This window comes from Rhipicephalus microplus, chromosome 3 (assembly GCF_043290135.1).
Source record: "Rhipicephalus microplus isolate Deutch F79 chromosome 3, USDA_Rmic, whole genome shotgun sequence".
NCBI classification, from domain to species: domain Eukaryota; kingdom Metazoa; phylum Arthropoda; class Arachnida; order Ixodida; family Ixodidae; genus Rhipicephalus; species Rhipicephalus microplus.
The window spans coordinates 98,789,593-98,814,312 of NC_134702.1; the positions used below are offsets into that span (position 1 = coordinate 98,789,593).

Here is a 24,720-nt window from a genome sequence, read left to right on the forward strand (position 1 = left end):
CATAGGGGTGGGGACGACGACTAAAAACACCAAAGGCCGCAGTAATACAATAAAAAACCAAACTTTCTCAAGACGAGTGCCGCCAGGCAGGCGGTAAATCACTTGTTGCTCACAAAAAAACCTTTCTCGCTCTCCAGTTCTCTCCTCTTGTCAAGAAGGGTAAGGGGGAGGGGGAGTGTATGGGCAGCCAGGCGATGACGTGCGCTCTCGAAAGCACGCGCGCGCGAGTGCAGTGCAGAAAGCGACGCCTAGTGGAATGTTTTGTCCCAACTGGGGCGGTGCGTAGGGAAGCACGTGGCAGGCGGTGAGTGTTGGTGTGGAATAGTGGATGTGCGGGACGGCGGTGGTTAGTATCACCGCAGAGTGCGCGTGGCGCTATAAATTAACTTCGAGACGTCGCCGCTGAACTTGACTTCGGAGAGTGCTAGTCACGTGGTCGTGACATACCGAAGCCGCGTACGTGTGCGGTCCGCTAGTTACTGTGCTACCATAGAGGTGCGTACGAGGGGGGGGGGCAGTCTTTTCCATACGTTGATTTAATACGAAGGAGGAAGGGGAGGCGCTGCGTCAAACTTCACTCCCTCCCCCTCCGCCGAAGAGAAACGCGGTGCACGCTTACGGGTGCTACATTTCGCATCGCCATCTCTGTCCGAACGTTTTGGTTTCTTCGACGGAGGATAAACAGAAAAGAACCCTCTGTTTTTTTCCCTTGGTCGCCGCTAACGCGTGCTCTGAGCGAGCGAGTCAGCGCGCGTGGCTCGAATCTGCCAACGCCTCGATTGTGCATCGCCGAGCGGAGAGACCGCCGCGGCGTCTTTGCGTGTTCGTAGCATACGCTCGACGACAGGTCGTCCTGAGGAGAAGGCGAGGGGGCAGGCGATCGGGCAACGAGTGCGACACCTTTTCCCCGGTGCCTCGCGAAACACGGACGTTGACAATCTGCTTTCGCTCTCGGCTTGTCGGGGGTTTCGTGCTTGTTTGTTTCGCTGGCACCTCTCTTATACACCGGCGCGGTTTTTTAGGGGCGAAGCTCCTTAGGGCGTGGGCTGTGCGTCCCCTGTAGCCTGTATGTAGCCACCTCTAGTTTAGTTCTTGCAGTGTTCACTAGATGGCGGTACCGTCCCCTGTAGTACACACTCTCCCGGAGACAGCCGGGAGAGTGTGGTAGAGGTCGGACGTGTTTTTGGAGAGCTCCGGAATGACAGCTACAGATAAGTGTTTTTCCATGTTTCCAGCTTGCCTCTGTCTGTAGCGTTATGAGAACGTAAGGCGCTAGCGTAAAGCTTGATTAGGTCTATTACGGTGTACGTTTTTTTTAGTATTTTGTACTGTGTCTTTTTTTTCTCCAGCCACCACGTGGCTGAGGTCTGCGCGTAGACCGACCACGTGCATGCGCAGGTGCTGTGAAGTGTAGCGTATTTATTTATTATTGTGGTTCTTTTTGGCTTAGACCAGTGTATTTTAGTACAGTTTTCTAACACGTGGGCATCGGTAAACTGAGCTAGCCATGGTCAAAAAGACCGTAAAGTGTTCAGAGTGCGGGGTAGGTTGGAAGGTGGAAGTTAGTGCGGAGGAGAAAGCAGAAGATGACGCCAAGTGTAGACAGTGCGAGTTCGAGGAGAAAATGAAAAATATGATGGCGGTCCAGAGTGGGCTCATGGAGAAAATCGCAGAGCTGGAGAATGCATTGGCGAAGGAGCGAGAGAAAACGTCAGCCATGGAAGAAAGGCTCCGGTCAGCCGAGAAGGACCTATCGAAGGTCGTGAAAGGGAACGAAGACGCAGGTGACGGCGGAAGCATTATGGCGACGACCCCCCGTGCGGGAGAGATGAAGGAAACAGGCATGACAAAGGCAGATACATTGGTCACAGGGCCCAGCTACCGGGAAGTAGTTTTGAGGGAGGGAGGGAGCAAACCAGCAGCCGTGACTCACGCTAGTCACCTAGTCAGCAGCCAGGTGCAGGTTTCAGAAGGAATGTCTGAACAGGTCATCATCGCCGGTGACTCAAATTTAGTCCGATGCGCAGCGGCAATCAAAGAAAGGGTGAAAGGCGACAAGAGAGTTGCGATAGGGACGTTCCCAGGACAAACGCTGGGGACAGTAATGAGTCAAGCGGGTGAACAACTCGCAGCTAAGGCTAACAATCGTAACCTCGTTGTAATTGCGGGAGGGCTAAATGACGTCCTGAAAGAAGAATCGTCAGGACTAGCGACGACCTTGGCGAAAGGGGTGGATGACATGCGCGCCGTGTCCCCCCAGGTGCAAATTGTAGTATGCACAGTACCGGAAGTACCAGTGCGCAACGTCAACCTGCAAAGAGCGGTTGTCGACGCAAACAAAGAGATATGGCGAATTAGTCGAGAGAAGGGTTTCGAGGTAGTGGATTTAAACAGGGAAGTGCACAGGTGGGGTGGATTCCAAAGAGACAAGATTCATTTCGATAAGAGGCTTGGACACGAGGTGGGCTGGCGACTGGCAGGACGCTTTTTTGGGGGGCTCACGGGCCCTTTGGAGTCCGGGGTAGCTCGTAACAGGGAAAACAACCAGGAGGACGCTTTGACAGGTAGAATTGCGAAAAACCAGAAAAAAGGTAAAAGAAAAAGGAAAAAGGCGCGTGTTGCAATTAGTTACATAAACATGCAGGGTGGCAGAAAGAAGGCAAAATGGTTAGAGATTGAGGAGCAGTTAAACAAAGAACAGATAGGCGTGTATGCGGTTACAGAAACACACCTTAGAGACTTGGAAGAGCCACCACATATTGAAAATTATGTTTGGGAAGGGTGTAACAGGACCATATCGGAAAGGAAAGGTGGGGGTGTAGGAATGCTAATTCATCGCGGAGCCAAATGGGTTAGAGTGAAACAGACGTGTTCAGAGCACCTCTGGGTTCTGGGCACAGTAGGTGGAAAGGAAACGTGGCTAGGGGTAGCCTACTTGTGGACGGGGAATAACTGCAGAGAAAAGAATCAGGAGATAGTGGATTGCATGAGTGCGGATATTAAGGAATTTGGTAATGGGGCCGAAATCATCCTTCTAGGGGACATGAATGCCCACATACATGACCTTGACGGATATTCAGACACCAATGGGAAGTTATTACTAGATCTTTGCGAGCAACATAGTCTGGAGATAGTTAACACGGGGCCTAAATGTGACGGCCAGATCACATGGGAAGCCGGAAACAAGCAATCAAGTATTGATTATTGTCTCATGACTGAAGGAATTTACCACAAACTGACAGAAATGAGAATAGACGAGGAAGGCATTAACAGCTTGGGTAGTGATCATAAACGAATAACATTACAAATGGGATACGAAACTGAAAATATGAGCATGGAATCAAAGTATGGCAGCTCGTATTTAAATGACAAACAAATAATAAATATAGCCGCAAGAGTCGAGGAAGAAGTAGGCGAAATACCAGGCAAGGACTGGGAGTATAGTGAGCTGTTACATCTAATGACGAAGGAGATAGGGAAAGAGAAGAAAACTGTTTGCTGGAAAGGAAAAAGGAAGCCAAAAAGTTGGTGGAACAAGGAAATCCGGGAGGCGATCGAGAAGCGACGCGAAGCATCACGGGAGCATAGAAAGGCAAAAAAGGAGAAGCGGCCGCAGGACGAAGTCAAAAAAATATGGGAAATATATTTAGAGAAAAAATCCCTTGTACAGAAATTGGTAGAGGCAAAAATTAAAGGTGAAAGTGAACGCTCGATGACAGAGATACACGAAAAAAAGGAGGCCGCGCCTAGGATTTTTTGGAGCCACATAAAGGCGCTAGGTAGGAAGTCTGTCACAACGCAACAACATATTCTAGATGAAGGAGGAAATCAATTGGAAGGGTACGAAGCGCTAGGTTACATCCAAAAGGTAACAGCCGATTCGTTTAAAAAGAGCGTCCAGGGGATCTCCCCGGTGAGTAAAAGTGTGGCGGAGAAAACAACAGAGGAAGAGCTAGTACTTGATAATTTCAACTGGAAAAAGGCCGAAGGAAAAATTCCAAAGCGCACTGCCGCGGGTTTAGATGGGATTCCCGTTAGCCTCATTAACGAACTAGGACATAACACTAAAGAAGCATTGTTAAAAGCAGTAGAAAAAAGCTTAAAGGACGGACAAATACCGGACAGTTGGCGACAAAGTAGAATGAACTTAATCTATAAAGGCAAGGGAGAAAAGGACAAGATTCGCTCGTATAGACCACTAACCATTACATCGGTATTATACAGGTTGGCGATGCAAGCAGTAAAAATGAAAATAGAAACATGGGCCGAACATAACGATATTTTGGGAGAACTTCAGAACGGATTTCGAGTCGACAGGTGGTTAGACGATAACCTGTTTGTTCTCACTCAGTGTATAGAAATATCTAAAATAGAGAATAGGCCCTTGTACGTGGCTTTTCTAGACATCACTGGGGCATACGACAACGTTAATCAGGAAATTTTGTGGGATATATTGAAAGGAATGGGCATGGGCGACGACTGTATACAGCTTTTGAGGGAGATATACCGAGAAAATACAGTTTGCATAGAGTGGGAAGGAATGCGTAGCAAAGAGAACGTTGAGGTTAGCAAGGGTCTGAGACAGGGATGTCCTTTGTCCCCGCTGTTATTCATGCTGTACATGGTGAGTATGGAAAAAGCGCTAGAAGGTAGCAACATTGGTTTTAATCTGTCACACAAACAGGGCGGCATGATGATTGAGCAGAAGCTTCCAGGTTTATTTTATGCGGACGATATCGTCTTATTTGCGGACAGTCGAGATGATATACAGCAGCTGGCGAATATATGCGGAAGGGAAGGTGAAGCTCTTGGACTAGGATTCAGTGTAACGAAGTGTGGATTGATGGTATTCAATGATCCCTGTGATCAGACGGTGTCCATACAAGGCCAAGAAATACCGAGGGTAAGTGAATACAAGTACCTTGGAGTATGGGTAAATGAGAGTAATAGATACATGGAGGTACAGGAAAAAGCCTCGGCAGCAAAAGGAAAGAGGAATGCGGCAATAATGAAGCACAGAGCGTTGTGGGGATACAATAGGTATGAGGTGCTTCGAGGTCTGTGGAAGGGTGTAATGGTTCCAGGGCTTACTTTTGGGAACTCAGTGGTGTGCATGAGGGCAGAGGTGCAATCGGGAATGGATGTAAATCAAAGGACTGTGGGACGCCTCGCGTTGGGTGCTCACGGGAAGACGACAAACGAGGCTGTAAAGGGCGATATGGGGTGGGCAGGTTTTGAGGCGAGGGAAGCGCAGAGCAAAATAAGGTTCGAAGAAAGGCTAAGAAATATGAAGGAGAGTAGATGGGCAGAGAAGGTGTTCCGTTATTTGTATAGGAAGAGCGTGGACACACAGTGGAGAAAAATAACTAGAAGACTCACTAGTAAATATACGGCTGGTATTGTAAGCCATATGTCAACAAAGAGCGTTAAGGGAAAAGTCAGGGAGGCGGAGAGGATTTACTGGATGGCAGCTATGGAGAAAAAACCGGCTTTGAGTAACTACCGAAAGGGCAAAAATGAAATAAGGAGGGAGGCATTTTACGATAATTCAAGAGGAAGCGCTTTACTGTTTGAAGCAAGATCGGGTTGCCTTAGAACGCGTAGTTATAAAGCAAGATTCAGTAAAGAAGAAGAACAATGCACATGCTGCGGGAAAGATAAGGAAACGGCGGAGCATGTTCTGATTGAATGTGGAGATATCCACCCAGGTGTACGTTTGGGCACGAGCCTACAGGAAGCCTTGGGTTTTAGGGACAACAATGGAAAGCTGAACACACCCGCGATTGAAATAAGTAAGAGACGGTTAGAGTATTGGTGGCAGAAAATTAGAGAGAAAGGACAAAAATAAACATTGGAAAAATAAAATATGGACAGTGTGCCGTAAATGGCAGAGAACTTAAGCTGAAAATTTACCTTTTTTTTCCATTAAGATAGAATTTATCGAAGTAGAGGCATTAGGCCAACATCAAAAAAGAAAAAAGGTTTTTTTTTTTGTCGAGCCTGGTGGCATACTTGTCACCACCCCGTTATAAAGGGGACGCTCATAGCATCCATCCATGTAACCACCTCTAGTTTAGTTTTTGCAGTGCTCACTAGATGGCGGTACCGTCTCCTGTATGTAGCCACCTCTCGTTTAGTTCTTGTAGTGTTTACTAGATGGTGGTACTTGTAGCTGATGATGAAAAGATGCAAGATGTTATAAACTAGAAAGCGGTACTTGTAGTTGATGAAAGACGCGAGATCTTATAAAATAGGAATGATGTCACATATGGCGCGTGTCATTGGTTGAAGGCAATCGTTCGATTTAGTGCGGCGACGTACGCTAGGGGGAGCGTTGCAATAAAATCGAGTGGGCAAAATGTACGGAGGATTCATGGTTTACCAGGTTTACCTCCGGAGCTTCACCCACTCATTATCATTCACTTCGTGGATATGGCGGAATTTTTTTGACAACTACCGTGCCAGTTGTTTTTATTTCATTATCCCGTTTTTTTTTTCTCGACCATACGAGCACGACCGCACGAACAGTTCCAAGAGTATCGTACTATAAGTAAACGTTTTCTAAGTGCCGGGTACTTTTCGATAAGCCCGTGGGCCGTAATTGGTATGGAGCACGTGATAGTGAAGCTCACGTTGACGGCGTGGCTATCAGTCCGCCGTGAGTTTGAGGAGCCCCCCGAGACATTGATATACTGTCTGGGGCCGCTCGTGATGCCCATTGTCGAGAGTGCCCAAACTTTGAGTAACAGCAGACGCGGGGCTCAAACTTCTTGCCGGTAAACTGTGACTAGTGGGACGACTTATAACTGTGAATAGACGAAGAAAAATTCGATGAAATCGCCGTGCTCTCTAACATCAGTCCTACGTCCGCCAAATTTTTTTGTGGCCTCGCGAAGTTCGGATGTGCCTATACATTCTGTTCTAGCATATGAAATATCGTGGATGAGAAGAACCTACCTAGTGATTAGAAGTGGTACTTAGTGCGTGAAACGATTCAGTTTTGAATTCAACTGAACGAAGCATGGTATGAAGGGTAGCGAATGCGTACGAATGAAGAATGAACAAAATTGAAGTGAATTACAGCGATAGCAATGGTGAAGCAAATTAATGTAGTTACCCTGCGCAAGTGAACGCAATGTTGAAACGAATAAGCGAATTCCGGGTAAATGAAATGTGGAATCGAACAGTGCTTCAAACGTTTAAAGGAGCCTGAAAGACTTTTTCCAGTAAACGTGAAATTATATTCACTGGAAGAGCTCATTGCCTCACGAATTCAACGCCGCAAAATTTTATTAATCCGTCCAGTGCGAGTAGAGGTACAAAGATTCGTTGCATGGTGCATTTGCATTCTTTCTTCTCTCGTCCCGACAAAAGCGCTGGAAGCTAAGCATAGAGGGATGGCAGGGACAAAGAAAATACGTCATGCGCGTTTCGTGACCTTGAGCACTTTTTTTTCTTTTTTCTTCGAATGTGCGGCTTTTTCAGTGTGATCGTGCGCGCACGCGTGGACAAGTCGCGGCCTCCCGCGGCGATCTCTGTAACGACCGAACGTGCCATGTTCAAATCAGCTAATGGCTGATAGATGGGCTTTCTACGAGTGACTTTGAGCGTCTTCCGTCATTCGTTGAGAGGCGAGAAAGCAATGTCTAGCTGAATTTGATCATTTACCGTGAATTCTAGGCAGCGATTTCTGACCATGCTCAAAAAGTGTTACAGGGCCCCTTTAAGCAAACGAGGGGCGTTCGTAAAGTTCTCGTTATCAGTGCGATATATTTATGAAAGGCGTACACGACGGTCATCAAAATGAATGTGCATCTGTATGATTTTGTCGTCACATAAAACTTCACTTATTTGTTATACCAGGCAATACCACTAGGCAACGTAACAAAATGGGGGCGCCCATCAGGAAAGTCCGCGTCACTTGGCGCAGGGAAAGTTCATTTATGCGGCTACTAAATATTGCCTCACCCGCCATATTCACACCATTCCTTGTTTATTTGTTTGTTGCCTGTGAACATTGGCACATACACATCTGTGACAAAGTGACTGCTTCCTTTTCCTTCGCATGAAGAGTACACTTCGCGGGAATGTTTTCAGGGCGACGAAGAAGTCTTCGCTCACGTCGAGCTCTTTCTCAGTTCTGAAGAATCGAAGATGATCAGTTTTATACTTCAACGATCTGCGCAAGCCCATGCGTCATGCGCGTAATCTTTGGGAGGAGGTTGTACAAAGAAATAGCAAATTTTCGCCCCAATCTCGGTTTCTCTTGCTTCGTGCTTAAAATACGTTTCACGAACGCCCCCTGGTACATATTGAACGCCTCGTGAAAATAGGTTTTCGTTGACGTTAGCTAAAATAGACGAACGTTTTTCTTTTGTTGCTTCTGGCTGACTTCAACGTTCATTTTGGATTTTCGTCTCTTTGTCAGATAACTCAGCTGAAGATTGCCAGCAATCCTTTCGCCAAAGGTTTCAGGGACTGCGACGCAGAAGACTGGTGAGTGAGATGCCCTTTGATGCACTTGAAATCGGGAAAGCTGTATTTTTCGCCACTGCTATAACTTCTTCTTCTTCGGGTTGCACGGCGTGGCACAGAGAAGGAGTGGGACCTAGAAAGATGCAACGACTTCGGTGTCACGTCGTTTTGATAGCATCCCCGTGGCTAAAGTGGGGTGATAACGTTCACTAGAGTATAATCAACTTGTAATAATTCATTTTTCTTTAACCGCATGCCGGACCCCTTGCTGCTGAGTATGTGCGTGCGTTCGTAATTTGCAAGTGCTTGCCCCTACAGCGCCGCTGACGTACGATCGATCGAAGTTTGTAAAAACTTGTGACTGGCTAGAACAGGATCGGTTGATGAAAATGAACAAAGATAAGTGGATGGAGAGAGTAATGAGTGGAAGGCGAGGAGGTAAAACGTATACGTAACATTTCTTACTTTTGTTGTGGCCGGCTTTCTACGCCGCAAGAGACCGAAAGAGAGACTTTATATAAAAATAAAATTTCATAAATTGGAAAGTAGCAAAACAAATGTGTGCGTCAACAAGCTAGTCATTTAAATTCGAATCAGTGACATACTAACGGCTAGAGAGCTATAGATAAAAAATAAACGTTTATTAATGGAACATAGATGCGGTTGGTGTCCTATCAATTATGAAACCACGTGCGACTGCTACTGCTTCAGTGATGGATCCCCCCCCCCCTCGCCTTTCCCACCACAATATAGAAATGTAACGGATGTCGAAGTAAATGACCAGAAATATTTCGGCTTTAGTGCCTTTCAAACATACTGTGAACATACAAATAATCGTGATAATCGTCATAGTTCCTCTCGCCGAGTCTTCCGTCTGTGGTTCGCGCAGCTGTATGGTAAATACAAACATCGTACTGTCGAACCGGACCTAAGCACTCTAGCATCAACGCGCAAGGCAGTCGACGTGGCCCGAAATCAAACTCGGTGACGTTACGCTCAGTAGCGGCACTCCACAAAGCCAGCGCTGCCGTATATGGGGTTAATTAACGCGGCAAACACGAAAGCGTCCGAAGTCGTGATCTCTCGCTCTCGGAGGCACACACCTCGATCGCATTTCCGCAGCAAAAACTTGGCGTCTGAGTTTATTTTAGAATCATCCTCCCGTATATACACTAAATGACAGCTGCGGTGCGTTTCGCGCGAAGCAGTCGCGATCCGTCCACGGACACGGCATATTTGAGGGATTCGGAGACGTGCCTGCTTTTTTTATGTCTCCGGGCTTCATGCGAAGAGAAGGGCTCTCAAAGCGGTCGTTAAAAGACCGCCATCAAGTACCGCTTTTCCAGAGCTTATATACCCCGAAGCAGGCTCTTGGCGGCGACATCACAAGCGAGATATCCCACTCGAGGGTGTTTCCCCTTTCTTGGAGGGCACAGCTCGAGTATCTAACGGTCGGAAACAGAAGCACCCTTCGGTGCAGCAGGCGCACAGTAACGCTCCTCGATCGAGCTGGCCGTGAAAAACGATACGTCGAACGAAGCGCAGAGTATGCAACTGCAATCCGTGGCTTCCGCTTCTAATGCATGACCCATACTGTAAAAAGAAAAAAATTACGAGCGATTAAAAGAAGAAAAATGACGGCTGTTAAGTCTTCGCAAGCGGTTGCGGCGCATGCCTTCGTGCATCGAGTGTAAATCTTGACAGGTTCGAATGGCGCACCGTATACTTCTAAAACATGACATAGATAAAGCAACGAACACATAGCTTCAATGTTTCTATGGAGCAGAGTCTCTTTCGTGTCATGCGTTACCGTACGCACGCTGCCGATAAAATGATCAGTTTGCCAGTTATAAAAGCTATGTAAGTCTATTATGTTGTCTGCTTGCGCGTTGGGCCAACGAAGAGGTTGTAGCAAATCGCTGCGCGAAGGCGAAATTGTTCACAATTTTCAGCCCAGGACAATGCGGGTAGATCATCGAACGAAGCTTCTCTGTCCTACAGTGGACTTATGACATACTGATCATGATAATCATGACGACGAAACATACGTGCACAGTGTTATATATATATATATATATATATATATATATATATATATATATATATATATATATATATATATATATATATATATATATATATATATATATATATATATATGTGTGTGTGTGTGTGTGTGTGTGTGTGGCTGGTGTGTTGTTTGCTTAACCGGCTGAAAATATATCTTTTTACTATTCTGAGGTCGGTCTCCTTCTCGTAACAATACATATAGAGCGTGAACGTACTATCATACGCGGGGTATTCATAAAAGGGAGGGAGTTGACATTCCTCCCCCTTCAAAAAAAAAATACTATCTGGCTACGCCCGTGCAAGAACTTTACTTTACGGGGTACCGCAGAACCGTACCACGTCTCATAATTTTAACCCACGTGTGAACGAGAAGCGGCAGGCCGAATAGGCTCCTTATGTAGGTCAAGTCATCTACCTTTCCTGAGCTCACAAACCTTCTTCGCTAAACTGGGAAAGTTGGTATTAATTCATTATGTTGTGGCGCAAGAAGAACGAGGAAAATTACTGAAACGCGCATTCGACAGTACACAGCGCGCAGAAAGGGGTTTATGAAGGGCGTGCCGAACCTGACACACATGTGAGCAAAAATTATAAACTTCCGATAAGCTTATTCCCGGACGTGTACACAACCTCCCACTGCTGATGCTGTGGCACTCACCCGGCTACGCTTCCGCGTATGCTGTGGGAAGGCGTGGCACAGTACAGACATATGCTAACACCACGACCCTTTCGCCGAAGCTTCATGAGGGTATGCGGAGCCCCGCTCTCGACGACCGAACCTGGACGACCCTGCACACCCGTGAGACGACGTCGAGGCAAGCTTTTGACGTTCCCTCATTGGAGGCATAGGCCCAGCCACCTAAACCTGCTAGTTTCTGACAATAAAGTTTCCTCCTCCTCCTCCTCATCATCCTCTTCCTCCTCCTCCTTCTCCTCCTGCTCCTTTTCCTCCTTTTTCAATAAGCTGTAAAGGGACTGACATGTGGGAACCACTTCTAATCCTTTGACTTTATAAATTTGCGCATACATGTATGTCGCGATTGACTGTGTGCAGGCGCGCAGATTCGGTCCTCCCTTTATAATCTCGTATCTTTAGTAAAAGGGATCAGTTGATGGCGCTGTCTCCTGTAGTACGCGTGCCACAGTACGTTTTCTCGTTCTTTTCGAGCTGTAAATAACGAACCTTCTTCGTTAATTGAATCCAGGAGCGTCCCTCCTGGCGTGGCTGAGATGCTTGGCCACCACCATCTACCTCCTCCGGTCAAGATGCCCAAAGTGCACCCACGCCCTTCGTCCATCCAACAACTGCTGCACGGCGTCGGCCACACGACGGCAGCCTACACCAAGACCGAGAAAGGTGAGCGAGTATGTTCAACACGCACACAGGTCCCGCTGTACATATACCCCTGGACCCACCTGCTAAATACGATATGCAAAGAATGCAGTACAGGTGCATGTATAGGACAAGACGTGCATCTGCAGCAAGTGTTTTGTTGCACGGTGAACGCTCATTCACATAGTCGTGCGACCATTTGCAACTGGCGACTAAGGAGTTACTCAAGGTGGCCGGTGTTCACAGCACGACCTGTACCCGTCGCCATGGCGTATGCACTGCCTCGTAACGTATGTGCGTGCCTACTATTCCTGCGTAGGTTAAGAAGCCTGCTACAACATTCGAGCACGTAAATAATTCAGTGAAGATGCGCCTGGACTTGTAGTCAGTGGCATTCGAACCTCCTTTCACCCACCCTTTTATCTCTTACTGGCTCCCAACTTCACTACTTCAATAGGAGGAAGCCATGGATGGCGGCCGCGGCATCACGTCGTTTTCACGTCTAGCCGCGCTTCTGTGTGCGTTGGCGCTCCTTCAATTTCCGTTCTCCTATTTTCGAGCGGATGGCGCGCGTCCGTCATATAGCTAGTCCAAAGGTCAACTATAAGAGTGCTAGTGCTATCTCTATGTCACGAGACAGAAAGAGAATGAAACATTATTGCTAATAAATAAGTCGCTACAGTGCTTGGACCTCCCTGTCCGAAAGACCATTGGCTCTTGCCGTCGTCCGGTCTCAGTCGACCAGGGCCTGTTGCTCCACAGCTGTTGCTGCTATTAGCTGTACAGGGTCGCCCCCCACTCGACTATTGTACGATTATGATTTGCCGATTTAATATATTTGTTTTGACACTCCCAGACTATATTAAATAAAGTGGCCACCTGCAGGACAGAATTTGTACTGCGGATTGTACACCGAAGGGTCTATCTTGGACAATACCTAAGGATTTAGAAATGATGATGATTGCAATCATCGCCACGTGACCTGCGACGCCTTATCTTATTTAGGATCAGGTGAGGGTAGAATGCGTCTACTCAGCCTGATGTTACAGGATATCAGTATAGGAAATGAGGGGCTGGGGATCTTCCTGGTCAGCGACAAGTTGCGCTGTGGATGAAGCAGCGGAGGCCCGGTGTAAGAGATCGCAGGTGGAGGCATGAGCGAGTTCATTGCGTTTCAATCCTGTGTGCCGTGGTACCCATAGCAGTTGTATCCACTGATCCACCTGACGAGTGGCCGCAGCCTGTTGCAGAATTGAATGTGCTAAGCGGCTGACTAGACCTCTGGCAAAATTATATTAAGCCGCCTGGGAATTCGTGAGGACAAAGGTGGCTTTTGGGTTACGCATGGTTAAGGCTATACCGGCCTTTTCCAGAGATATGATGTCTATTCCGGCAGCCGAGGTGCCGTCCATGACCTGCCCCCTGTTAACCACGGCTGCCGTGGCACGGTTGGGCAGGAATCGTGGCGGCATTCACAAAGAAGGCGTCTTCACAAGCTGAATATTTGTTATATACTATGGCTCTGGCAGCTCGCCTGTTTTTGTGGTGGATGGGGTGCATATTGCGTGACAAAGGCTGAACATGGACATCCTTTTGCCGTTCTTGTGGTATTGCTGATAGATTGGTGTCCCCAATCGGTGGATTTATGCCGAGAGCGTTTAGCGTGGCGCGACCTGCTTTGGTACGCACGAGCCGAATGAATTGGTTCGTGGGATGAACTTCGAAAAGCTGTGGCGCTTTGTTATATGTGCCCATCGCAAGCAATCTGTCATTCATGATTTATCAAGATAGATTGAGGGCTTTCCGTCATAGTAGACGGTCTACTGCGGGTTACGTCACGAGACAGTACGGCACCGCGATTGGTGGGGAGTGCCACCGCCGAGCATCGTGACACTCGGGAAAGCATCAGCGGTCGCGAGTGGGTGAGGGCCGTCGAAAATTGTTGTTCTACGCGTTATGTTGTCCACAGAAGTGATACGCCAGTATGCGTATATCGCCATATAAAGCGTCGCCGTTTAAAAAAAAAAAAGTACGAGCTGGTAAGAGCCCGAGTGATTCCAACGACGCCGGTTTCGCAACGCAGCTTACAACCACGAGGGTTCGACACAATAGTTCTCGAGTGCTATTTTCTAACCTCCGGGAGGACGCGCCGTTATTCCGGGGCGAACCAAAATAAAGTCGTTCCTTTCTTTCTGACCTCCTTTGTTTAACTTCGAAACACCGAGCGAAAGGCATAAGTGCATACCTGAGGTCTGCCATGGTCCAAAGAGTAAAATACTTACTGAATGAAAAAGCGATAAACGAACAAAACGAATGGAAAGTTTCGCTTATTTTGTTTTTCCAGCAGACTCATCGAACCGGAGCCACCCATAGCCACAGCACTGGTCTTACGCAACTCTCTCCCCTCCTTCGCTCTCTTTTTCCAACCTTCCCATCGAGCAGTACGGATGCTCGCTTGCTCGGCTGAGGAGAAAGGATGCGGCGTAAATTATACGGTGATCCTCCAAACGCACTAACGGTCTCGAAACAGGCACTAAAGTAACGACCGGGGCAGGCCACTTTTTCAAACGCCACATATACGATATGCTATATTTTCATCCTCTTTCTCAACCACCTCTCTCTAGGACGTAGGTAACTCTCTGCAAACCCCCGAACGGCCTCTCCATCTTCCCGATGATGCTTCTCCTCTTCCTTCTTTATTTTTTTCTCTTCGTTTGCAACTCCCCTCGTCGGTTATTAATTGTACCCTTCACGGGCTTCTTTCTTTCTTTCTCTCTTTCTTTCTTTCTCTCTTTCTTTCGTTCTTTCTTTCCACTCTCTGTCGCCTTCATCTTGCTCCGTTAGATACAATATAAGCGCAGCATACTGAGCGCGCCGGTAGGGCGCGCAAAAACAGAACACATTCATCACGCGGGAGCAAAAGGAAGATAGCTAGAGAAAGAGAAAAGAAAAAGAAAGACAGAAAAGAAACAAGAAACGGTGGCAGAAGAAGCACGACGAACCGGAGCGGCGCTGCGCTATGTCTACGTGGAGGAAGAAGAAGAGTCGAGACGCTGTGCCAATGTTAGCATTCCAGCTGTGAAACCGTTTCTTTACGCTTCTTGCGTTTCAGTGAGCGCGCCGCATGCAGCGATGCCGCGCGCGCACTTACCGTACCGAGGAAGAAGAGGAAAAGAATCGTAAAGGAGTGGCAGAGCGAAGCGGTAAAGAAGAGGAAGGAGGGTCGGTCCTCTTCTTGCGAGAGTGGGCGTGTCGAAGCAAGCGGATCGAAAGGATTCGTTTTACAACTGCCGACGACAGTGCGACCCCTCGCGGAACCCTTCGTGTGGCCCCGACAGCTTGTCGATATCCGGCGTTCTACTATATACTGTCGAGTCCGTGGCGGTAGGTTTGATTTCCGGCCTCGCTAGGAGCGAATTTTCCCTAGAGACGCGATGAAAGGAAAAGTAAAGGTTCACGTATTTAAAACAATGTCGAAGCTAAAGAAAATCACGCCATATTCAGGAAATGAATGATGAAAGTGGGCGAAGCTCGAGAAGGGGAGAAAATCGGTAAACCACAATTCTCTCGTGAAACGTTAGCCCATTGCATCATCAGAAAGACGTACTCTTGTGCGTATATTATACAAATCAACTTTTATTTTGCGTTATTCGCAGCCGTTCGCAAACTCTGTTATTCTTCTTGTTTGCAAAGGGGCTTTATATTAAGGTCGGTGGCGTGGTAGATGGGTGATGGGTTGTAGTGGGATGTTTGCAAGGACGAAGTACGGTGGGCAGTTTGCAAAGGTGGTTACGAACCGGTCACAGAGAGAGGACAGACCCACGGCCTTAGGAACTTCGCCCCTAAAAGTTGTGCTCATATGCGTGTGCGCGAGGAAGGCGGCTGCTTCCTATAGTTATCTCAGAGGGGACGGAGCGCGAAGTGTAACCCGTACGTGGCTTTAATATGAATGAGGGCGCGACGGTGACGCTTCCCCCCCCCCTCGAAGAGAAACCCTGTGCATGCTTAATATTGTAGTTTTTGGACGTCAAATCCCGATATAATTACTATTGATGCTAAAAGGTTTGCTGCCTTTACATCCCTGGCCTTCCGTGATGTCCGAAACGGAAGCAGCTGTCGGTTCGCTTTGACTTTACAACAATTAACTAAACCAGTAATAGCTTGCACAAAGCTTTAAGACAAAAACCTGAGCCAGCTGGAGGAAGCCAGCATAAAATAAGGCAGAGTCTGCAAAAAAAACGACAACACGACAAAAGAGAACAGTGTCTGTCTTGTTCTCGTCTCTCATATATACCTCTTTGGCTGACTTAGCTTCTTTCATGGAAAAAGTTTTCTGAGACTTTGATTGATTGATTGATTGATTGATTGATTGATTGATTGATTGATTGATTGATTGATTGATTGTGGTGTTTAACGTTCCAAACCACCATATGATTATGAGAGACGCCGTAGTGAAGGGCTCCGGAAATTTCAACCACCTGGGGTACTTTAACGTGCACGCAAATCTGAGAACACGGACCTACAACATTTCCGTCTCCATCGGAAATGCAGCCACCGCAGCCGGGATTCGATCCCACGACTTGCGGGTCAGCAGCCGAGTACCTTAGCCACTAGACCACCGCGGAGGGGCTCTTCTGTACTCCTGCGGTTTTTCATTTACGCTGCACGGAAACATTTCACAAAAGTTTCTCTATGAAGTTCAAAGATTGTATGTAATGAACGTATGTGAAATTTACGAATGAACACTTTGAGTCTCTTGTCTCTAGACTATTTAACTCTACACGGGGGTGCGAAAGAATGATCCAAAGAAGATATAAATACAGAGAGAAAAATAAAGTTGCAGAATGTTTTCAGTTTGTTCGCTTAACGTTTATTATAATCTCGTGTACGATAAGCACGATTAACTTTAATTTGTGTGCTGCCAGAAATAGATGTCATCATTACTTCATGATAACCTGTTACATAAGGAGGCAGATTAGGCCCAGAGGACGTTGTTTTCCAGAACTATAGAATACCGACAAATTTTCTCTTCGCTTATTCTCTCATTGTCCCTCTTTCCTGCGCGTAATCCATCCAAACTGCAGTTATAGCTAACCAGACAATTGGTTTAGATGGGGTGGATTGTTCGTAAAAGGTCCACTATATATGCACTGTCCATTTAAGCGCACGCTGAATGGCTAAAGGGCTGACCAGTCAGCCGTGAGGATTGGCCCCCGTTGGCCTATTCTCGAGCTCTGCCCAATCAATGCCAAAGGGAATGCCGTACACGCAATAGAACGTTAAGGAACCCTACCACCAGCGTAAACTCTCCGCATTTGCGCTCTTTTAAACCGAAGCTTTATGTGGCTGAACGAAAGAAAAACCCGGTGGTCCTGTGTACGCTAAAACTCCTAGCACGATTGTGCCACTCCACTCACTGCTGTTCCACTTAAAATGAAGAAGGAAACACATGGTAACACGCGCTTTTGAACATGAAGAAAGACACACGAAAGGCACAGGTAGAACACAACACGAGCCCGTATTTAACCGTATCTCGCTCGCACTCATCCGGCATAAAGACAAAGCCCCAACAACTCATTTGTGAAGTGTCAGTTCCACATTTTATATATACGTGTATGATGTAAGGTGCATGTTGTGTGTACAGCTTTTACCCGTGAATGCTGTGAAAAAGTTACTGTCATATATGTCATGTGTATGCCATAGCCATGCCAGGTACCCTTGGACATTGTCAAGCATCTGTGACAGCTTTTTTTCTCAGGTGTCCTTTCAAGTTGGTTTGAGGTGTAAAACTCCTTAAAGGCTCTCATGCTGCCCGTGAACGCCGTCGTTGTCGTATCTTTCCGTCGGACCAAAACACCGGTGTTGTTACATATACCGTATATAGAGCATTCATAGCGCGTATGTGGTTTTAAAATAGACCATACTTTGTCTGTCCGTCGAACCGTCCATCCACGCGTCCCTCCGTCCGTCCGCGCATCTGTTCGTGCGTGCGTCCGTACATATGTCCGTCCGTCTGTCCGCCATTTATGCTATAGTCAATGACTTCAACGTAGACATTATAGGTCTTAGGATCTACCTTCGCTCCATCATTCGCATTAACTTTGTGGATCGGCTGCCAATTTTTCCACTGAATAAAATTGAATGGAATCGAATTAAGTGGCAAACACCAAATGAAATTTCTGGACAAACATATGAACCAGATCAGATCTTACCCTCAGATCAGATAAAGATCTTACCCTCGGGATGAGCGTAGTGATCAGTACCGGGGTCGTGCGGCTCAGTGTCGCTGATTAACCATCTGTGCGCAGTGCTATACAATAAGGTCCATTCTCTCCCTCGCCGATGCGCGCACGAGCCATATATCTCTAGCGCGGCTGTGTATATACAACATGTCATGCCTTGCGGCATCACCTCGACGACGCAGCCGTTTTGCTCTGCGCTCACGCTGATGCTTTGCGCCGCGCTAGAGCTTATTCATCATTCGCAACGGGCGGTAGCACTTATTTATTTATTTATTTATTTATTTATTGGTACCCTCAGGGCTTACAAGAAGCATTGTAGAGGGGAGGGGCTGAAGTAAATGAAAACACTATAAGGAATACACAGAAAAAGAAACTTAGTCAAAAAATTGTAACATCGAAGGGAAAAAAAAAAAAAAAAAAATAATAAAAGTGGCACTAAGAGATAGAGCACAAAAGGAAATAAACTAGATAAGTTTATACATGAACTAACAAAAGAAAATAGGACGAAAAAATACACTTTGACGTCGCAATCACAGTGAATGTCAGTGCATGCTGCACAAAAAATAATCGACTGATGCCTTTTCAATACACATGTTCAAAAAAAAAAAAAAAAATACACATGTTCAAAAAAAAAATGATACATGAAAAAACAAATTTATCGAGTTACACACACAAAAAGAAAACATCAGTGCAAGGAAAAAAAAAAAAAAATGTTGAGATAAAGACCTGTACAGAGATAGGTGGTAAAGAAATAAATTGCAGTTTCAGTGTGTTGTAAATGCATTTGTGAGCGTGATGCAGCTTTATAGCGTGTTCGTTAATGCTTTCCGGAAACGGTCAGGGTCTCTGATTGCGACTAGTGACGCAGGCAAGAGATTCCATTCATAAGATGTTTTTGGCAAGAATGAATATGAGTAGGTGACTGTGCGCTGTGATGGTACGTGAACTTTGAAAGGGTGGTCGACACGTGGGGAGATATAGGATGCGGATGTGATGTATCGGGACTTCAACTCATTGTTATGATAATATATTTTATGAAAAAGGCAAAGACGGGATAACCTCCTACGAGAAGAAAGAAGGGGAATGCCAAGTGTTCGTTTCATGTCAGTGACACTGGCAGTTCGATGGTAGTTGTGAAGGATGAAACGGACCGCTCGATTTTGCACATTTTCAATTATGTTTGTCAGACTAGCATGACCAGGATCCCATATGGAGCATGCGTATTCAAGGTTAGACCTAACATAAGTAATGTACAGCTGTTGCTTTAACTTCGGGGGAGCTAAGGAAAAATTACGTTTTAAATAACCAAGCATGCGGTTAGCTTTCGATGTAATGTATTCTATGTGTCTTTTCCATGAGAGATTGTTAGTAATATGCACACCAAGATATTTATAGGATATTACTTGATCAAGTGAAGTATTATTCAGTAAATAAGTAGGGCATGCTGAAATACTACGGGAAATTCTCATTGTTTTGCATTTAGACGTGTTAAGGTCCATAACCCAGAGCTTACACCATGTTGAAATGTTATTAAGATCATTCTGCAGTGTTAGGGTATCATTAGGGCCTTCAATCTTGCGATATAAAACACAATCATCGGCAAATAAACAGATGGAACTTGTGATTTGGTTAGGAAGATCATTGATGTATATTAAAAAAAGTAATGGTGCTAAAACAGAGCCCTGAGGTACGCCTGAGTCAACCGGTACTTCAGGAGAGTTTTTATCATTAATGCTGACATATTGCGTTCGGTTGGATAGAAACTCTCGAATCCAATTGAAAACCAGGGGATCAATGTTTAACTGGCTGAGTTTAAATAAGAGTAAGCGGTGACTGACGCGGTCAAAAGCCTTGGCGAAATCTAAAAATATGCAGTCTACTGTAAATCCATTGTCTAGAAATGCGTGAAGATCATTGCAAAATGTTGCTAGCTGTGTTTCGCATGAGAATGACTTACGAAACCCATGCTGACTACTATGAAAGAACTTATTCGATTCTAAAAAATTGACCAGATGGGAGAAAATGACGTGTTCGAATATCTTACAAGGAATTGAAGTCAAGGAAATAGGTCTATAGTTTTGAGGGTTGTGTGTGTCACCGGATTTATGAAGTGGTATCACCTTGCCTGTTTTCCAGTCTTTAGGTAAGGAACTACTGTTCAGTGATTTCGTGAAAATAAGGTTAAGTAGGATGGAACTATATTCGGCGGTAGCCTGCAAAAATTTCGACGTGATGCCATCAATACCGCACGAGGACGATCTCTTTAAATTGTTAATGATGGAGCGGATACCAGACGAGTCAAGGAAAATGGGTTCCATGGGAACGTAGCTAGGCGCAGTGAAACGCGGACAGATGTCAGGGTGAGTAGCACAAAATGAACGGGCAAAAACAGTGTTAAGTGTGGAAGCGCACTGGCTGCTTGGGATTGACTCGCCAGATTTATCAGTAAGAGCTATAGTTAGATTATCCCGGTTTCTCACGACGTTCCAAAAGCGTTTTGGGTTGCTTTGGAGCAATGACGGAAGTGTATTATTATAAAATTTAAACTTAGTTTCTTTTAAAGCACTGGAGTATGCTTTTGCCGCGGTTGTATAAGTGGACCACTTATCAGCAGATGACGATTTCTTGGCGGCACGAAAGAGCCTTTTTTTTTTGTTAGACAGCCGGTTAAGGTACCTTGTATACCATGGCGCGTTGGATGAATGATAAACCTTCCTTACAGGGATATGCTTTTTTATTAGATGCAGTGCTTTGTCTTTGAAACACGTCCATATTTTCTCGACCGTAGCATCATTGTGAGAAAGACAAAAGCTGTCGAGAAATGAGGAAAGCTCGGTGTTGATAGCCTCAAAGTTGGTCTTATTGTAATCCTTTATAAGTTTAAAGCGATTGCTCCTTCTATTCCTCGGTACAGAAATGGAAAAATGTAGCACGTCATGGTCACTCAACCCTGGCAAGTGAGTTATTTCAGATGCAATATCTGGTGATGAGGTGAGTATCAAATCTAGTAGGTGTGATGTGCTAGGAGTAACACGGGTGGGAATACGCACTAATTGTGATAGATTGTAATCCAAACAAGTGGTTAGGAAATAACTCGTTTCAGCTGAAGCAGGCTCTGCAAACGGGCATGGATGAGACCATTGGATTGATGGGAAATTAAAATCTCCTAGAAGAAAAACTGGAATACCGGGAGTTAATGCCGAAATATGACTTAGGCAATCATGTAATTCTTCGCAGAAAGAGCCGTTGGAATTAGGCGGGCGATAGCAAATGCCAAAAACAATTTTTTGAAAACAAATCGTCACGTAGCACCAGACAATTTCTAATCTACAAGGGATTTTCAGAAGTGTACATTGAAAACACTCATTCACAGCAATGAGGACCCCACCACCCCTTCTTTCGGAGCGATCACATCGATGTACAGTGAAAGTTTTGTGGCACTGAAAAAGCTCACTTGTTGCAATTTGATCGGAAAGCCAGGTTTCAGACAAAAGGATTATGTCAGCATCCGTGTCATTAATTAAAGCACTTAGGCGGTCTCTTTTCGGAATAAGGCTGCGAATATTAGCATACAGGATTGAAAGCTCCGATGGTGAAGATGAGCCACCACCCCTCACACTGTCCTAGCTAGTGTTAGAATAAGGACGACCTGATCTGGTCGCCCTAGGGCTAGAGGAAACGGCAACTTGTGGGGAAGGTGCCTCGCAGACGACGTTGGTGCGAGCATCATACACATAGCATTTATTTTGTGCATATAATTTTTTGTACCGCAACTTAAACGGTTTTTTTAAAGCAATGCCAAACTCTGTCAGCTTTTTACGAGCTTCACGAGTTGATACAGAGAAGTCTTCAGAAAGGCCAATGCCACTACCTCGTAAAATAGATTTCTTAGACAGTAGTAGCATTTTTGACTTGGAATTTGAAAATTTAGCAATGAGGGGTCTATTTTTACCTGCCAAGTATCTGCCTATTCGGTGTGCTCGTGCTATGTCATCGGGTGATAAGCGAACATTCAACCTGTCACGAGCCATCGCGATAATTTTTTCTTCTGACTGGTGCGCTTTCTCGTCTGGCACGTCAGGTAAGCCATAAAATAGCACATTATCACGTCGAGACCGATCTTCAGCCTCATCAAGCCGGGCTTGTAGATCAATTGTCTCTTGTTCCACGCGAATTAATGATTGGCGCGTGACAGATAGTTCTTGCTGTACATTTGGAAGATCGCTAATCCGTTTTTCTACCGTTTGTAGCCGTACGGTAATGTCAGCCACTGCAGTTGCAACCGTCTCATGGGAAACCTTAAGATCAGACAATGCCTGTGACATGCTCGATTGGTTAGTCTCGATTCTAATACAACGCTCATTTGTCTCTTTAACCAACTGAATTAGTTCCGTTAGGGTCTTGTCAGGCCCAGGGTTTTCCTCAATGTCCCCACAAAGCATAAGCAGCAAAGAAGAAAAAGGTTCAAGCAATGCTTCTGGGCACGGAAGCACAATCGCAAATCGGTCACTAGTCTTGTAACATTTGCAAGGCAAGAGAAAGGAATCACCAACCTGCACAACAAGAAAGATGTGCCGTAAGTTCTTCATTCTGTCTGTGCATCCGTGCCCACTGGCGGGGTGGCAAGTGGCGTGTGCTTTTAAACCATCCACTATCAGTCGTGACGATGTCACTGACGTTGTACTGCGTGGCTCATGGATAGGGCAAGCCGTGGCGCTGTTGAGAAGACTGGGCGCGGCGCTTTCAAACACGCATGAAGAATCGGTGGCTGCGCAGATGACATCCACGTACGCCGAAGTCGAGCCGCAAAACGGAATTTCGACCGCGGGAAGCGATCGATGATCCAAGGGATGGCTTGCAAGAACGCCCACAATCTGCACAACAAGAAAGATGTGCCGTAAGTTCTTCATTCTGTCTGTGCATCCGTGCCCACTGGCGGGGTGGCAAGTGGCGTGTGCTTTTAAACCATCCACTATCAGTCGTGACGATGTCACTGACGTTGTACTGCGTGGCTCATGGATAGGGCAAGCCGTGGCGCTGTTGAGAAGACTGGGCGCGGCGCTTTCAAACACGCATGAAGAATCGGTGGCTGCGCAGATGACATCCACGTACGCCGAAGTCGAGCCGCAAAACGGAATTTCGACCGCGGGAAGCGATCGATGATCCAAGGGATGGCTTGCAAGAACGCCCACAATCTGCACAACAAGAAAGATGTGCCGTAAGTTCTTCATTCTGTCTGTGCATCCGTGCCCACTGGCGGGGTGGCAAGTGGCGTGTGCTTTTAAACCATCCACTATCAGTCGTGACGATGTCACTGACGTTGTACTGCGTGGCTCATGGATAGGGCAAGCCGTGGCGCTGTTGAGAAGACTGGGCGCGGCGCTTTCAAACACGCATGAAGAATCGGTGGCTGCGCAGATGACATCCACGTACGCCGAAGTCGAGCCGCAAAACGGAATTTCGACCGCGGGAAGCGATCGATGATCCAAGGGATGGCTTGCAAGAACGCCCACAATCTGCACAACAAGAAAGATGTGCCGTAAGTTCTTCATTCTGTCTGTGCATCCGTGCCCACACCATGGACAGGAGAGAGAGAGAGACAGAGAGACTCTTGGCTGCTAGAGCGGTTCCTCGAGCGCGGAAGCGTTTGCCGCGTAGACGGCATCCAGACAAGAGGACTCGATTTATCAGCCTCTGGTCGCCCCCGTGACGGTAGTCTGCAGCTCGTTAGCGTGGTGCGCTTTTGAACTGAATCTTTGTGGGGGTGCGCCGCGCGGGAAAGCGCCCTAAGCGAGCCGCAGAACACTCCCGAACACGCCCATGGTTCGAGACCCATGTACTAATCATTGCTTAATATAACTTAACCATATTGTGAAGTATTCACTCTCCTGACTTCGCATAGCACTTATAATAAATAGTGATAAGTATACTTTAAATAATATACTAATCGCTTCGCCGCAGTGGTCTAGTGGCTAAGATACTCGACTGCTGACCCGCAGGGCGCGGGTTCAAATCCCGGCTGCGGCGGCTGCATTTCCGATGGAGGCGGAAATGTTGTAGGCCCGTGTGCTCAGATTTGGGTGCACGTTAAAGAACCCCAGGTGGTCAAAATTTCCGGAGCCCTCCACTACGGCGTCTCCCATAATCATATAGTGGTTTTGGGACGTTAAACCCCACATATCAATCAATCAATAATATACTAATCATTACTTATTGTAACTGTCATAGGCGTGTGCAGAGTTCCTCTTCAAGGGGGGGGGGGGGCGAAGTCAATATAAAGGGCTGATCTTGCGCCCCCCACGGGTTGCAGTGGCTTTTCCCTGTTTCTCAATGTATAGGGCTGAATTGCCCCCCCCCCCTTCTTATGTGACCAGGTGGAGGGTGGCCGCCCCCTTCCCCTCTTCCACACGCCTCTGATAACTATTCTGTGATGTATCCACTGTCCTGACTCTCATTTTGCCAGGCTATATCCTCCAGCTACCCGCAACATCCTCATACTGACTTTCATCTTTTTCGTCTCTTTCTTTCTGTCTTCGTATACTGCCTAGTTGGTTTCTAGCAGCAAAAGAAATTACAAAGCACGAGCACTGTTGTTTAGTG

General features: G+C 46.5%; 1 protein-coding gene across 1 annotated transcript in view; it reads left to right on the forward strand.

The window, feature by feature from the left end:
* The window catches only part of LOC142803848 (T-box transcription factor TBX1-B-like), a 126,035-nt gene that overhangs the window by 94,746 nt on the left and 6,569 nt on the right, over positions 1-24,720 (forward strand). The window contains exons 6-7 of the mRNA XM_075890050.1: positions 8,429-8,496; positions 11,751-11,902. Of these exons, the coding sequence (XP_075746165.1) occupies positions 8,429-8,496; positions 11,751-11,902 (220 nt within the window). The remainder of the gene's footprint in view (positions 1-8,428; positions 8,497-11,750; positions 11,903-24,720) is intronic.